General features: G+C 36.6%; 1 protein-coding gene across 14 annotated transcripts in view; it reads right to left on the bottom strand.

Annotated features, from left to right (window-relative positions):
• The window catches only part of TERB1 (telomere repeat binding bouquet formation protein 1), a 46073-nt gene that overhangs the window by 30761 nt on the left and 742 nt on the right, over positions 1-14570 (bottom strand). For 11 of the 14 annotated variants that reach the window (XM_027619257.1, XM_027619256.1, XM_027619255.1 and 8 more), the window contains exons 2-5: positions 14304-14383; positions 11617-11679; positions 2534-2644; positions 2218-2346 (exon numbers count right to left, since the gene is read on the bottom strand). In XM_027619257.1, coding sequence (XP_027475058.1) covers positions 2218-2346; positions 2534-2644; positions 11617-11647 — 271 coding nt within the window. In that variant the 5' untranslated portion in view covers positions 11648-11679; positions 14304-14383. The remainder of the gene's footprint in view (positions 1-2217; positions 2347-2533; positions 2645-11616; positions 11680-14303; positions 14384-14570) is intronic. The other 3 variants (XM_027619261.1, XM_027619259.1, XM_027619260.1) reach the window with 1 other exon arrangement.

The following is a 14570-nucleotide window of genomic DNA, read 5'->3' as shown; positions in this document are numbered from 1 at the left end:
TTGCTATGTGCTTACTCAATTAGCAGACCAAAAAAGCAGTACCTTAATCAGAAGTACTTGACTGAGGCTCTAAAACATGCACAAAATCTCCTAGAATTTCTAATAAATACCTAACTAGGGATGCCTGGGTGGCTCAGTCGGTTAAGTATCTGCCTTCAGCTCAGGTCATGATCCCGGGGTCCTGGGATCAAGTCCCACATTGGGATCCTTGCTCAGTGGGGAGCCTACTTCTCCCTCTGCCTGCCGCTCCCCCTGCTTGTGCTTGATCGCTCTCTCTCTTGCTCTCTCTCTCTGGCAAATAAATAAATAAAATCTTAAAAAAAAAAACAAAACCCCAAACCTAACTAAACAAAAAAATATGAAAAAAAATTTAAGAGGATGAGTAAGTAACAAAACATAGCAAGAGAAAAAAAATTTTTTTAAAGATTTTATTTAGGGGCGCCTCGCTGGCTCAGTCGTTAAGCGTCTGCCTTCGGCTCAGGTCATGATCCCAGGGTCCTGGGATCAAGCCCCGCATCGGGCTCCCTGCTCGGCAGGGAGCCTGCTTCTCCCTCTCCCACTCCCCCTGCTTGTGTTCCCTCTCTCCCTCTCTCTCTCTCCCACTCCCCTCTCTTGTGTTCGTCTCTCTCTGTCAAATAAATAAATAAAATCTTTAAAAAAATAAATAAAAATAATAATAATTTGAACACAGAGATGTAATTTGTATTTTATCCAGTATTTAGGACAAGCTATTAGACTTTCCCTCAAAGCAAAGGACTGTGTCTCATTTATCCCAATGACTAGCACACAGCTTGGTTCCTACCAAATGATGAAGAAATATTTATGGATAAAAATTTAAGAGGCATCTGGGTGGCTCAATTGGCTAAGCTATTTGACTTTTGATCTCAGCTCAGGTCTTGATCTCAGAGTCAAGTTCAAGCCCCACATTAAAAAAAAAAATGAAAATTTAAGAATAGAAAGTTGTTTGACAAACCAGTACTTTAGATTCAACTTCATTTCGGGTATAATACAGGAACAGTTTTTACCAACATGAATTTCTATACCCAGAGTATATTTATCTATATACAAGATGCTGTAGGTTATCTTTGTTTTTTGACTCAACTACCTAGTTATATAGAGAATGAACGTAACAGAAAAACCAGAGATAGACCCACCACATATGCAAATTCATGAAGCACTAATAGCATCTCAAATCAACATGAAAAAGATCTTTTTAATAAGAAGTGTTAGAATAGCTGGATTGCCACATAAAAAAAGATGAAACTGGAGCATATATCATGCCATACCCCAGGATATTCAAAAGGAATTCAAAAAGGAAAATGTAAACATAAAAAATAAAACCATACTAGGACCAAAAGTCAATGTGGGTGGATTCCCCTAGAATCTTAGAGTACGGAAAACTTTCCTATGACTCAAAATCCAGAAGCAAAAAGAAGAAAGAATGATGAATTTTATTTTTGTAAAAATAAACTTTTGCATGACAAAAAAAAGATAAGCACAGTAGAAGACAAAGTGAAACAAATGTTTCCGACTAACAGGAAGAAAAATTGTGAAAGATTTTGAAATGATTACTGAATGTCCCATCTAGCACACCCTTCTAGATTATCTGTGTCTTTCACTGTCTTTGGGCTATTTTACATCTCTGTAAATTGCAGAAAACTGATAGTAATCCAAGTCATACTTTAAAAAAATATATATATTTATTTATTTTTAGAGAGGGTGCACGCACATGAGCAGGAGGCGCAGAGGAAGAGAGAGAGAGAATCTCACACAGAGCTCCACGCAAGGCTCAGTCTCACAACCCTGAGATCACAACCTGAGCCGAAACCAAGAGTCAAACGCTTAACCAACTGCACCACCCAGGTGCCCTAGGTTACTCTTGATCATAGAAATACAAAACATTTTGGCCAGCAGAACGCAATTGATTGTTGCCCTGCAGATACTGACCAGTTATATGCCTACATACAAATCTATTTTAGTATTCCATAACGCCTAGGTTTTTTTTTTGTCATTGCCTTTCAAACAGTTGTCATATTTTACTGGTTCCTTCATTAGTTAACAAGTGGCATACATGAATTTAAACAAATAAATAAAATAACTAGATAAAACTATTCAGACATGTAAAAAAGGAACTTAATTCTAAAATTACTTTTTAGTAGTTTGTTAAAATATAGCACAGTGCTTGAAGGATAATGAAAAAAAGTTTTCATATATTACCATTTTGTTCTGCAACAGCTCCTAATGTGTATAAGGCTGCTTCTTTTACCATGCTATGTTCACTTGACTTTGCAAGATTTTTTACAAACATCAAACCACCAATTTCCCTAAAATAAACACCTGCATTACCTATAGGGTGTACAGAAAAACAAAACATAAATGATATTAAGAATCTTTTAAGGAGAAAATAAATCACATGAACTTAGTAACAAAGCATATAGAGTAACTGAGTCAAAGAGAAAGAACTATGCATATTTCATATATCACAATACTAAAGAACTAGAATCACAGATAAAAATTCAGTATCATGTCTTACTATTTTGTTGACAAATTGAATGAATAGTGACCAAAGCTTCCTTTTGTGAGAAAGGGTTGTCCATTTGATACTTCAGGCACTCCAATAATAAGTTCAGGTCAGTCTTCATTTCTGAAGAACAAAAATTTCTTCTTTTTTTAAACCAAATGTTTCTTTTCAAAAACTAACCATTTAAATTTCACTTTCTAAATGTATCTTTGTAATGTTTGTTTTTAAAATAATAAGTATATATTCCTTTTATAATCTATCAAACAGTAAAGATATATAAAAGAAAGACGTTCCTTAAATAAAAGAACTTGAAATGAAATTCTTACAACTATTAGATTTTCCCCTTGCATGAAATAGAATACAAAATTCAAATATTATTTTCTTTAAATAAATCTACACTGGTTTAAACATCTGCCATTTAGAAATGAACTGAATGAAAATGAAAATACAACACATTATAACTTGTGGGATGCTACCAAAACAGTATTTGGGAGGAAATTTACAATACTAAATGCTTATATTATAAAAAAAAAAGTTCTTGGGGCGCCTGGGTGGCTCAGTCGGTTAAGCATCTGCCTTCCGCTCAGATCATGATCTCAGGGTCCTGGGATGAAGTCCCAAATCAGGCTCCCTGCTCAGTGGGGAGCCTGTTTCTTCCTCTCCCTCTGCTGCTCCCCCCTGCTTGTGTTTTCTCTCTCTCTGTCAAATAAATAAATAAAATCTTTAAAAAAAAAGGTCTCGAATTAATGACCTCAGCTTCCATCTTAAGAAACTATAAATACAGTAAATTAAACCCAAAATAAGTAGAAGGAAGGAAATAAAGATCAAAGCTAAAAATCAATGAGATTGAAAGCAGAAAAACATTAGAACTGGTTCTTTGAGAAGATCAATAAAACTGATAAATCTCTAGACAAACTGATGAGGAAAAAGGAGCAAAGACACAAGTTACCAATACCAGAATGAGAGATGGCATCATCATAGATTCTATATTCAAAAGATAAATAATAGTTATGCATAACTTCTTATCTATAGATTCAATGACTTAGGTGAAATGGACAAATTGCTTGAAAGACACAAATTAGGGGCACCTGGCTGGCTCAGTCAGTAAAGCATGCAACTCTTGATCTTGGGATTGTAAATTCGAGCCCCACATTGGGTGTAGAGATTACTTAAAAAAATAAAATCATTAAGAGAGACACAAATTGGGCACCTGGGTGGCTCAGTTGGTTAAGCCTCTACCTTTGGCTCAGGTCATGATCCTAGGGTCCTGGGACAGAGCCCCATATGGATCTCCCTGCTCAGCGGGGAGTCTGCTTTTCCTTCTGCCCCTGTCCATCTCCTGCTTCCTGCGGATGCGCAGGCACGCTCTCTCTCTCTCTCTCTTTCAAATAAAATCTTAAAAAAAAAAAGAAAGAATCAAAGACACAAATTATCTAAACTCACCCAAGAAGAAATCAGATAACCTAAATATTCCTATATCTATGAAAGAAATTGAAATCACACTTTAAAAACCTTTTGTAAAGAAAACTCCAGGTTCAGATAGCTTCATTTGTAAACTCTTCCAAATGCTTAAGGAAGAAGTAATACCAATTCTACACAAACTTTTCTAAAAGTTTGGAGAAAAGGAATACTTCCAAACTTATTCTATGAGGCCAGCATTACCCTAATACCAAAACCAAAGCCATTAGAAAGAAAAAAAAGACAACTATAGACCAATATCCCACATGAATATACATGTAAAAAGTCTAAATAATTTTAGCAAACTGAATCTAAAAACATATTAAAATAACAATACATTATGACCAAGTGGGTTTATCCTAAAATTCAGGGTTGGCTTAAGATATGAAAAATCAATTGATGTAATATGACAAACTAACGTGGAAAATCATATGGTTATCTCAATAGATGCAGAAAAAGCATTTGATAAAATTCAACATTCATTTCTGATAAAAAAAAAAAAAGTTCAACAAACTTGGACTAGAAGAAAACCTCCTCAATTTAAAAAAGTGTATCTACAAAAAAAGGCCCTACAGTAAACATAATACTTAACAGAGAAAGACTGAATTCTTTCTCCCTGAGATCAGGAACAAGACAGAGATGTTTAACATTGTACTGGGGAGTCTAGCCAATGTCATTCTATTTAACATTCCATTTAACATTGTACTGGAGAGCTTAGCCAGTGCCATCAGGTGAGAAAAAGAAACAAAAGGCATTCAAATTAGGAAGGAAGTAATAAAACTATCTACCTTCATGTATAACATGACCTTCTATACAGATAATCTGATGGAATCTACAAAAGAGCTACTGACTATAGTAAGGTTTCAGTATATCCATTTAACATACAGAAATCAATTACATTTCTATATATACCAGCAATAAGTAATTGAAAATTGAAATTGAAAAATAATGCCATTTATGGGGAGCCTAGGTGGCTCAGTCAGTTGAGCAACCAACTCTCGATCTCAGCTCAGGTCATGACCTCACCAGTCATGAGTTAGAGCCTTGCACTAGGCTATGCCTTGGGCATGGAGCCAACTTTATTTTATTTTATTTAAGATTTTATTTATTATTTTTTTGACAGGGAGAGACAGAGAGAGAGAGGAAACACAAGTAAGGGGAGTGGGAGAGTGAGAACAGGCTTCTGCGGAGCAGGGCGCCTGATGTGTGGCTCAATCCCAGGAACCTGGGATCATGACCTGAGCCGAAGGCAGATGCTTAACGACTGAGCCACCCAGGCGCCCCTGGAGCCAACTTTATTTTTTTATTTTTTTTAAAGATTTTATTTATTTATTTGACAGAAAGAGACACAGCGAGAGAGGGAACACAAGCAGGGGGAGTGGGAGAGGGAGAAGCAGGCTTCCCACGGAGCAGAGAGCCCGATGCGGGGCTCGATCCCAGAACCCTGGGATCATGACCTGAGCCGAAGGCAGACGTTTAACGACTGAGCCACCCAGGCGTCCCTGGAGCCAACTTAAAAAAAAAACAACAACAATGCTGCTTATAATAGTATCACAAATATGAAATACTTAGGGATAAATCTGACAAAAGATGTGAACAACATGTCTACTAAAACTTAAAAAATACTGTGGAGACATATTAAAGAAGACTGAAATAAAGGGAGTAAAACACCTCTTTCATGGGTTGGAGGACTAAATATTGTTAAAATGTCGATTTTCTTAACTTGATCTATGAATGCAATGTAACCCCAACAGGCTTATTTTTTTACAACGGCAATGCAGAGAAGAAAGGATAGTCTTTCCAACAAATGGTACTGTAACAACTAGATAACCACATTAAAAAACGTAACAAACCAAACTCAAATCAAACCATATACAAAAATTAACTCAAAAGGGATTGCAGACATAATGTAAAATTGGAACTATAAAACTTTTAAGAGGTAACACAGGAAAAAATCTTTGCCATCTTGGTTTAGGTGAAAATTTCGTAGACACAATGTAAATAGCACAATCTGTAGAAAAATAAGGAATAAACTGTATTTCATCAAGATTTAAAACTTCATTTTCTTTTTTTAAGATTTTATTTATTTATTTGAGAGAGAGCGAGCACAAGCAAGGGGAGGGGCACAGGGAGAGGGAGAAGCAGGTTCTCCCCTGAGCAGGAAGCCTGACACAGGGCTTGATCCCAGGACCCTGAGATCATGACCTGAGCCAAAGGCAGATACTTAACCGACTGAGCCAACCAAGCACCCCTTAGCAGTTTCATAAATTGTTAAATATATACCTACCATTTGATCCAGCCATTCCACTCCTAAGAATTTATCCAAAAGAAAAGCAGGTATGTGTCCATACAAAGACTTATACACAAATGTTCATGGCAGCATTATGTGTAATAGCCAAAAACTGAAAACAACTGAAATGTCCATCAACAGATGAATGGAAAATAAATTGTGGTATGACCATACATTATGGCCTAGTATAACAATAAAAAGGAGTTAACTATTGATATATGCAACAACATGGAGGAATCCCAAAATAATTAAACTGAAAGAAACCACAAAAAAAGAATATATACTGTATTACTCCATGTATTGGAAAAAAAATGTAAACTATAGTAAGAAAAGGCAGATCAGTGGTTGCTTGGGGGAAAGGGGTCCAGGAAAGGACAAAAAGAGGTATTAAAAGGGTGCATGAGATATATCCCCTATCCTGATTGTGCTACTGTTTGCATATACATATGTGTGTGTCAAAACTTATGAAAATATAAACTTGAAATATTTATTTGCAACTAAAAATGAAAGACAGTCATTTTCCTATAAAACTTTTCACTACGGCCTTTTAACAATTTCATCTCTTGGTTTTAAATAAAATTGTATGCAGATTTTGACATAATGTTTGAATTAAATTTAAAGTTCTCAAAGATATAGGATGAAGAAAGAACATAAAAATATAGAGGAACACTTTAAAAGAAACTTAGATCTATTATCAATCAATATTTAGTCTTCCTCTTAAAAGAAATTCAACTGACAATTTGGTTCAATAAAATTACTCATGACTCAACTTGTTAGTAAAAAACCATAGTACAAAGGTTATTATTACATTATCTTGAAGCAATAGCAAACATTTATTGATCATTTTCTACATTAATAGAGACTGTAAGAAGGTTAGTTTGACTGTATGGATAGCAATAAGCCACTCATCAACAACAAGCCAAAGAGGATTTTTGATGGGGCATGGTGATTTTCAATTCTAGGTACAACTGCAGAAAACAAGAAACTTCTTTATGTATTCCTCTATTCCCTCCTGTACCCCCTCTCCTACTTTGATATTTTCTATTATAATCCCTCCCTTCCCAGACAAAGCACCTAATAACATCTACAACTCAGTTTTATCTTCTCCAGCCTACACAACCTAGTTCCTTCAGTCATTCCTGAAGAAAATAAAACAAAAACTCAAGTATATACAATACAAAAGCACAAATTATAAAAAAAAATTGGATAAATTGGACCTAAAAATTGAAATTTTTTGAGCTTCAAAAGATATCAAGAATGTGAAAAGACAACTCACAGAAGGGAAGAATAGATCTACAAATCAGATATCTGATAAGGGGCTTGTGTTCAGAAATTATAAAGAACTCTTAAAACTCAATAATAAAAAGATAACCCAAGTAAAAAGCATATAGACACTTTTCCAAGAAAGATACACAAATGGTCAGTTAGACTATGAAAAGACACTCAACATCATTAGTCATTAAGAAAATGCAAACCAAAACCACAATTAAATACCACTTCATAGGGGCGCCTGTTGGTTAAGCAACTGCCTTCAGCTCAGGTCATGATCCTGGAGTCCCAGGATCCAGTCAGCATCAGGATCCCTGCTCAGCAGGAAGTCTGCTTCTCCCTCTGACCCTCCCCCCGCTCTCATTCTTTCTCTCTCAAATAAATAAATAAATAAATAAAATCTTAAATAAAAATAGTTAAAAAAACACCACTTCAAATCCACTAGGATGGCTATAATCAAAAAGACAGATTATGACAAGCATTTACCAAGAATTTGAAGAAAATGGAATCCTTATACATTGCTGTAGGAACGTAAAATGGTACAGCCACTTTGACGAAAAGTCTAGCAATTCCTCAAACGGTTAAATATAAATTTACCAGACTCAATAATTCTACTACTAGATATATACCCAAGAGAAATGAAAACGTCACACAAAAACTTGTACATGAATGTTCACAGCAACATTACTCATGACTGCCAAACAGTGGAAACCCAAATTTCCATCACCTCTTCAATGCATAAACAAAATAAGATATATCCATTCAATGGAATATTATTCGGCAACAAAAAGGAATGAAGATACTGATAAAACTTGACTAATACTTGATAATACTATGCTAAGTGAAAGAAGCCAGCCACAAAAACCCATATACTGTATGATTCAATTTATATGCCCAGAATAGGAAAGTCTAGAGACAGAAAATAGATTAGCAGTTGCCTACAGTTGGGGGGCGGGGTGGTGTGACTGCTAAAGAGTACAGGATTGCTTTGGGGGTGATAAAAAGGCACTAAAATTTATTGTGATGATGGTTGTACAACACTGTGAATATATTAAAAACAACTAAATTATATACTTTAAATGGTTGAATTGTGTGGTATGTCAATTATATTTTAATAAAGCTATTCTATATACAAAAATCAAATTACTGGGGGCGCCTGGGTGGCTCAGTTGTTAAGTGTCTGCCTTCGGCTCAGGTCATGATCCCAGGGTCCTGGGATCGAGCCCTGCATCCGGCTCCCTGCTTGGCGGGAAGGCTGCTTCTCCCTCTCCCACTCCCCCTGCTTGTGTTCCCTCTCTCGCTATCTCTCTCTCTGTCAAATAAATAAATAAAATCTTAAAAAAAAAATCAAATTACTGGTATGCTTTGCAGGTGTCCAAATGACCAAAGTGACCCCAATCTCAGTTCTTTTGGGTGACAGATATGGATACTGGGAAAGAGACAGTCTCTCTTTTCTAAATCTCAAACTGTATGTAAATTTGGCTACTAATTTCCAAGGCCAAACTTTGGAACCCTGTCATTAGTCAGAACAGATCTATCAGTAATATTTTCAAATCTATCATTTTACTTTTGGAACATTATCCCTAATTCTTTCAACTGTCTTACTTTCTTATTCTTATATTTACTCCTTGACCCCTAACATCTCTATAATCCCTTTACTCCTCCTGCACTGAGGCTTCTAGTTTCATTTCCTTCCCTATTCCTCCTAGATCCCATGATTCATCACCTCAACCATTATCTTGCTAAGATTACTTTGACCCCTGTCCTTCTACTAAACATGTCCTATAATTGTAACCATGACTCAAAAACACTTTCCTTTCTCTGCTCCTTCAGCCCAAATTTGGGCATTGCTAAAAGAAAAAAAAATCAAGCAATTATGCCATTACAAATATTTGGTATGCATTCCAAGTTATAACCCCCAAATCTATTCAGCAATCCCATCCAAGGTCAGCTCTATCTCTCACACCCTTCTGCTTCCTCTGCCATTTTCCACAGTGGCTATTCCAAATCTTCAGCTATCTTTAAATCTCCAACCCCTGTCCCACATCTCCTTCTCTTCCACTTTGTTTTATTTTATTTTTTATTTTTTTACAATTTTATTTATTTGAGAGAGTGAGAGAGAGAGAGAGAAAGAGCACGAGCAGGGAGGAGAGACGGGGGGGGGGCACAGACAGAGAGGGAACACAAGCGGGGGGAGTGGGGGAGGGAGAAGGAGGCTCCCAGCTAAGCAGGGAGCCCGATGCGGGACTCGATCCCAGAGCCCTGGGATCACAACCAGAGCCGAAGGCAGATGCTTAACCAACTGAGCCACCCAGAAGCCCCTCTTCCACTTTGTTTTAATTGGGTTTCCCCAGAAGTAGACCAAGAGACAAAGATTTGAGTGTTAAGTACTTTTTTGAGAAAGTGACACAGGACAGGAAGGCAGACAGAAGCAAGTTATTATTAAGGTAACTGGAGCTTCACTCCACAAGGGAACTCTGGGAGCCAGGGTGGAGCCACATGTCTCAGAGATATCCCCACCAAAGGGTGAAGAGTATTTGTCCATCAACTCCAATGAGTCATTTGTTCAGGGCTGCTCCCAGGGAAAGGGCCATTAATTATCTGGCATCTCTGGCTTGCTTTGCTCTCTGGGCAAAAGCAGGTTACAAATGCCAAGATAAATCCTCAAAGACACAGATGTTAGGCCTCACAGAATTCCCCACTTTCCACAACACAGGATTCCTACAAAATATTTACAGCCACACTCATTCTTATCTCTTCCTCTACAATATCAGAACAGGTATCTAGCACCCTTCCTGTTCGTAGTTAATCCATTCACCTGTGTTGTGGGACCCTATAGTGACTACAATTAATATACTTTGGTGGGTTTTTTTCCTGCCCAGAATGATTTCCCTCCTTTTTGTGCTTTTTTTGGAGAACTCTTCCTCACAACTCTGAGTTTCCCAGTGGTATGAACTGATATATTTCCTTTCTTGCTTGTACTAGTTTAACTTGATTTCTCTCACATGCAACTCAAATGGCACAATTACAGGCCCATGACTTCCTTAAAAATCAATTCATTTAACAAATATTTATTGCCTGTCTACTATGCATCCACTCTGTACCAGATGGGGATTCTGATTCCAAGGAACTCAAAATCTGGTGATGGAGACCGAGAAAGATGTGAATAATTCCCATAGTGTAAAAAAGGGTCTGAGAGGGGCATCTACAGTTACCCCTCCTCTCTTTTCAGTTCTCTTCAACCTCTCCCTCTTCAGAATCTCCATTCCCTTTTCATATATTCTCTTGTCTCTACTCCCTTTCAAGGCTCCCTTAACATTACAGTCTCCCTCTACCTATTGCCATATATCTTCAGTCAAACTTTTAAGAAGAGTTAGGTATTCATACTGTCTCCAGATCCTTATTTCCCACCCAAAAGTCAATATACTGCAACCTGGCTGAAATGTATTAAATTTACTGTTAATAAAACAAATGATCTCCTAGATAGAAAATCGAATGATAATTCAGTCATCATCTGTGGACATTTGACACTGATGAGCTCAAGCAATCTTTCTCATGAAGTATTCTCCTAAGGCTGATTTCCAAAATTCCACATTCCTAAACTTCCATTCACCTTTCTGAAATGTTTTTCTCAGTCTTTGAGAGCCCTCTTCCTCAGCCAAACCCTTACGTGGTGTGCATTGAGGAACACTATTTCCCATCCTTTTTTTTTTTAAATATTTCCTCTCTGGTGAATCTCCTCCATGCCCATGGATATAATTTCTATCTTTCTAAGGACAACTCTGAAATCTGTACCTCCATGTATACTTTGGTGGTGGTTCTCTCAGGTTCCCACTGTTCTTATATATATCTCTATTAAATCAGCTATTATGTGGTATTCTAATTATCAGCATGCCTTTACCCATTAGAATGTCAGTGTCCTGAAGTCAGTGTGACAGGCAGGGTGGATGCACAATAAATACGTATGTAAACTGCTGAATAATTCTCTCATTTCCTGGATCCTGTCAGATAATCTGCAGTATATCCCACTAATAGATTATAAAATTAATTCCAGATAAATAATCCATTAATTTCTCACCTTGTATCTTCTTTGTGTCCTCACTTTCCATACTCGTCTGTATTCTTTTTCCTTATATTTCATCTATAAGATAAAGGTATTCTCTCAATTTAAATCAATGTTTGAGAATTCCAGAATTATAAATGCAAAGGGGTAGGGAAAAATAGTTTTCCTGAAGCCAGAGAGCGAGGACTGAATCTACAACTTATTGAATATGTGATAAAGGTTATACTTAAGTTCTCTGAGGCTCAGTTTCCTCATCTGCAAAATAGGAAATTCCTACTTTATAAAGTTGTTACAAGAATTAAATTGAAAAACATACATAAACACACGTGGCATTCTTAAGTACTACAGGCATTCAACACATTTTATTAAATAAACATAAAAATGGTTGATTAACTGAATCTAACTGATCCTCTTCTGGTACTCCTCCCTTATTTTCTCTCCTGTAAATTTTCATCCCATCATTTCTGATTGGTCACCCCTCCATGAATCAGAAATTTAACACACACACACACACACACACACACACACACACACACACACAAGAACTCCATTTCTCTACACAAGCTAAGTTTAATATTAAAATATTTTTTCTAACAACCCATTTTTTTCAACATAGTATTCTACTATTAAGCTAAAATCTTTGTTTATATATCACTTGTTAGAAGAATTTTTAAAATAACCAGCAACCCTGATATGGCATCTCATATGCTAAACTGATTTTTTAGAAAAATCTCTGAGAGTCCGATTAACTTCTTAGAGTCATGAGGACTCACAGAACTCTAGAATTCTTATTTACTCCAACACTATCAGGTTAAAGGGAGATAGCTACTTATCCTTTCTATTTTTTTCTCATCCTCAGAATGGAAATAAAATTCCCAAACAAAAAAATAATAAATGTGAGAATCTTTTATAAGGTAATATATAAATATACACCAGTTTTGCCATTTTTTTAACCTAGATATTCCATAATGATGTAATGTATGGTGATTAACATTTTAAAAAAAAACCTAAATAAAAAAAAGAATGGTTAGGTACATTATGGTACACTCACAGGATACTGTTACAAGAATACTGATGTTTGCTTGAAATGTTTAATAACAAGGCAAAATGCTTATGCTACAATTAATCTAAAAGAACAAAACTCAAACTTTTATCTACAGCACGACCCCAATTTTGTAGAGGCAAACATAAAATAAAACTACATAGAAAACAACAACATATTAACACTTGTCTTTAGCTGGTGGTTCTATGGTGTCTTATCCCACTTTTTTCTATTTTTCACAATTTTTATAATAATAAAAGCTTCTAACATTCAAGTCCTATCATAGGCAAGTTTGTGTTCTGTAAACCTTATAAATATTACCTTTTTAGTTTTTACAACAATCCTAAGAGGGAGCTATTGGGATGAATTCTGATGAGGAGAGGGTAAATAATTTGCCCAAGTTCAAACAGAGAGTATGTGCCAGAGCTGGAATGGGCACCAAGAAAATCTGAGGCCAACCCCCACACTCTTATCCTCTATTATACGGTCTCCCATATGTAAACATGCATTACCTTTGAAAAAATGGGTTAGGATTTGGAAAAGGAAGACTAAATTAAAAAAAAAAAACTTATAAAAACGGACTACTATACCATATGTGGAAATTTTTGCTTTGTGAAGGAATGTAAGGACTATTTCCTTAGTTTTAATTAGTCAGAATTATTCTGCTTTAAATATGATTTTATTTTTAAAAAGGAACATAACTTTAAAATCTAAACATCTTGAAACTGAAACTGACAAAATACACTACCTTCTATTCCCCTTTGTCTTTCCTATACTTTTTTCAAATAAATGGTCACTTTGCACACAAAAAATAGAGTTTTCCAACTACCTTGTAGCATTAATACAAGTCATCTATTTACTAGCTAAATGCTTTAGAAACATCCACAGCAAAGGACAGACTAGAACTTTCAAGGAATTGATAATTATATAATTACATTTTAAATTACATAGTCTCTTCCCCAACACGAAAGTATCTGTTCAATAAAGCAGACAGTGTTTTCAGTAATTTAGTGAAGATGCAAATTGTAATGAACAAGATTTCAAAATTATCTGCTGTGTTCTCACAGAGGGGAGAAATGATTTTTCCAGGTAACAGGAAGAAACCACCCCACTTACAGGTTTAATTTAATCTACTCCCCAAAACAGTGCTGTTAAATTCAAATTTAAGCAAGAAAACTAGCTGAAAATTACTCTTTCCGTAGGCCTAGAAATTGTTAACATGAAAAGCTTTTTTGAAATGTAAATATTACCCCCAAAATATCAGAACGATAAATGGCATCTTCCTGTATAAGGCTGGCAGGCTGAAAAATCCCACCATTAATTGCCATCACTAAGGACAGCAGATACCCAGCTTGGACTCATACAGTGTGAAAATTTTCCTTACAGTAGGAGAAGCGAGGGAGAAAGGGCCAATATGCAAATAAATTAGCTTTTACAATAGTTTAAATAGATTGAGAAATAACAGAGGCAGAAAAGCGAGGGTACCACGAGTGAGTTCACACTACATTTACATTCCCAGACTCAGGAGGTCGAAGCAGCTGTTTCACATTCATCCTCATCACCTCTTCCCAGTTGGCACAGGCGGGCGATGCCCGATCTTTCCAAGGAGGGAAGTCTACCTCCACCCTGTGTGCCTCATTAACACCAAGACCTGGCTCACCTAAAGAGCCGGGAGATCTCCTTTTGAAGGGCAGAGGTCTTTCCCAGGCCCTCTCGTCTTAGGCCAGGGCTCTCCAACTCCTGCCGAGGACAGGATGCTGGTTAAAGGCGCGAGTCCCGGCCCTTCACGGGGGATTCCCCAGCAGCGGGTGCGCCCGTCAAGGGCTGCAGCCCACGTGGCCCGGCCCACGGTCTGAGAAAGGGCCTCACCACTGGTTCCCGCCCCTCCCATAACCGGAATCACCCATTCTCAAGTACAATCAGGGTC

Source organism: Zalophus californianus, chromosome 17 (assembly GCF_009762305.2).
Source record: "Zalophus californianus isolate mZalCal1 chromosome 17, mZalCal1.pri.v2, whole genome shotgun sequence".
Taxonomy (NCBI): domain Eukaryota; kingdom Metazoa; phylum Chordata; class Mammalia; order Carnivora; family Otariidae; genus Zalophus; species Zalophus californianus.
Note: the sequence above shows the minus strand (reverse complement) of the source record. Positions and strands in the feature narration are given on the sequence as shown.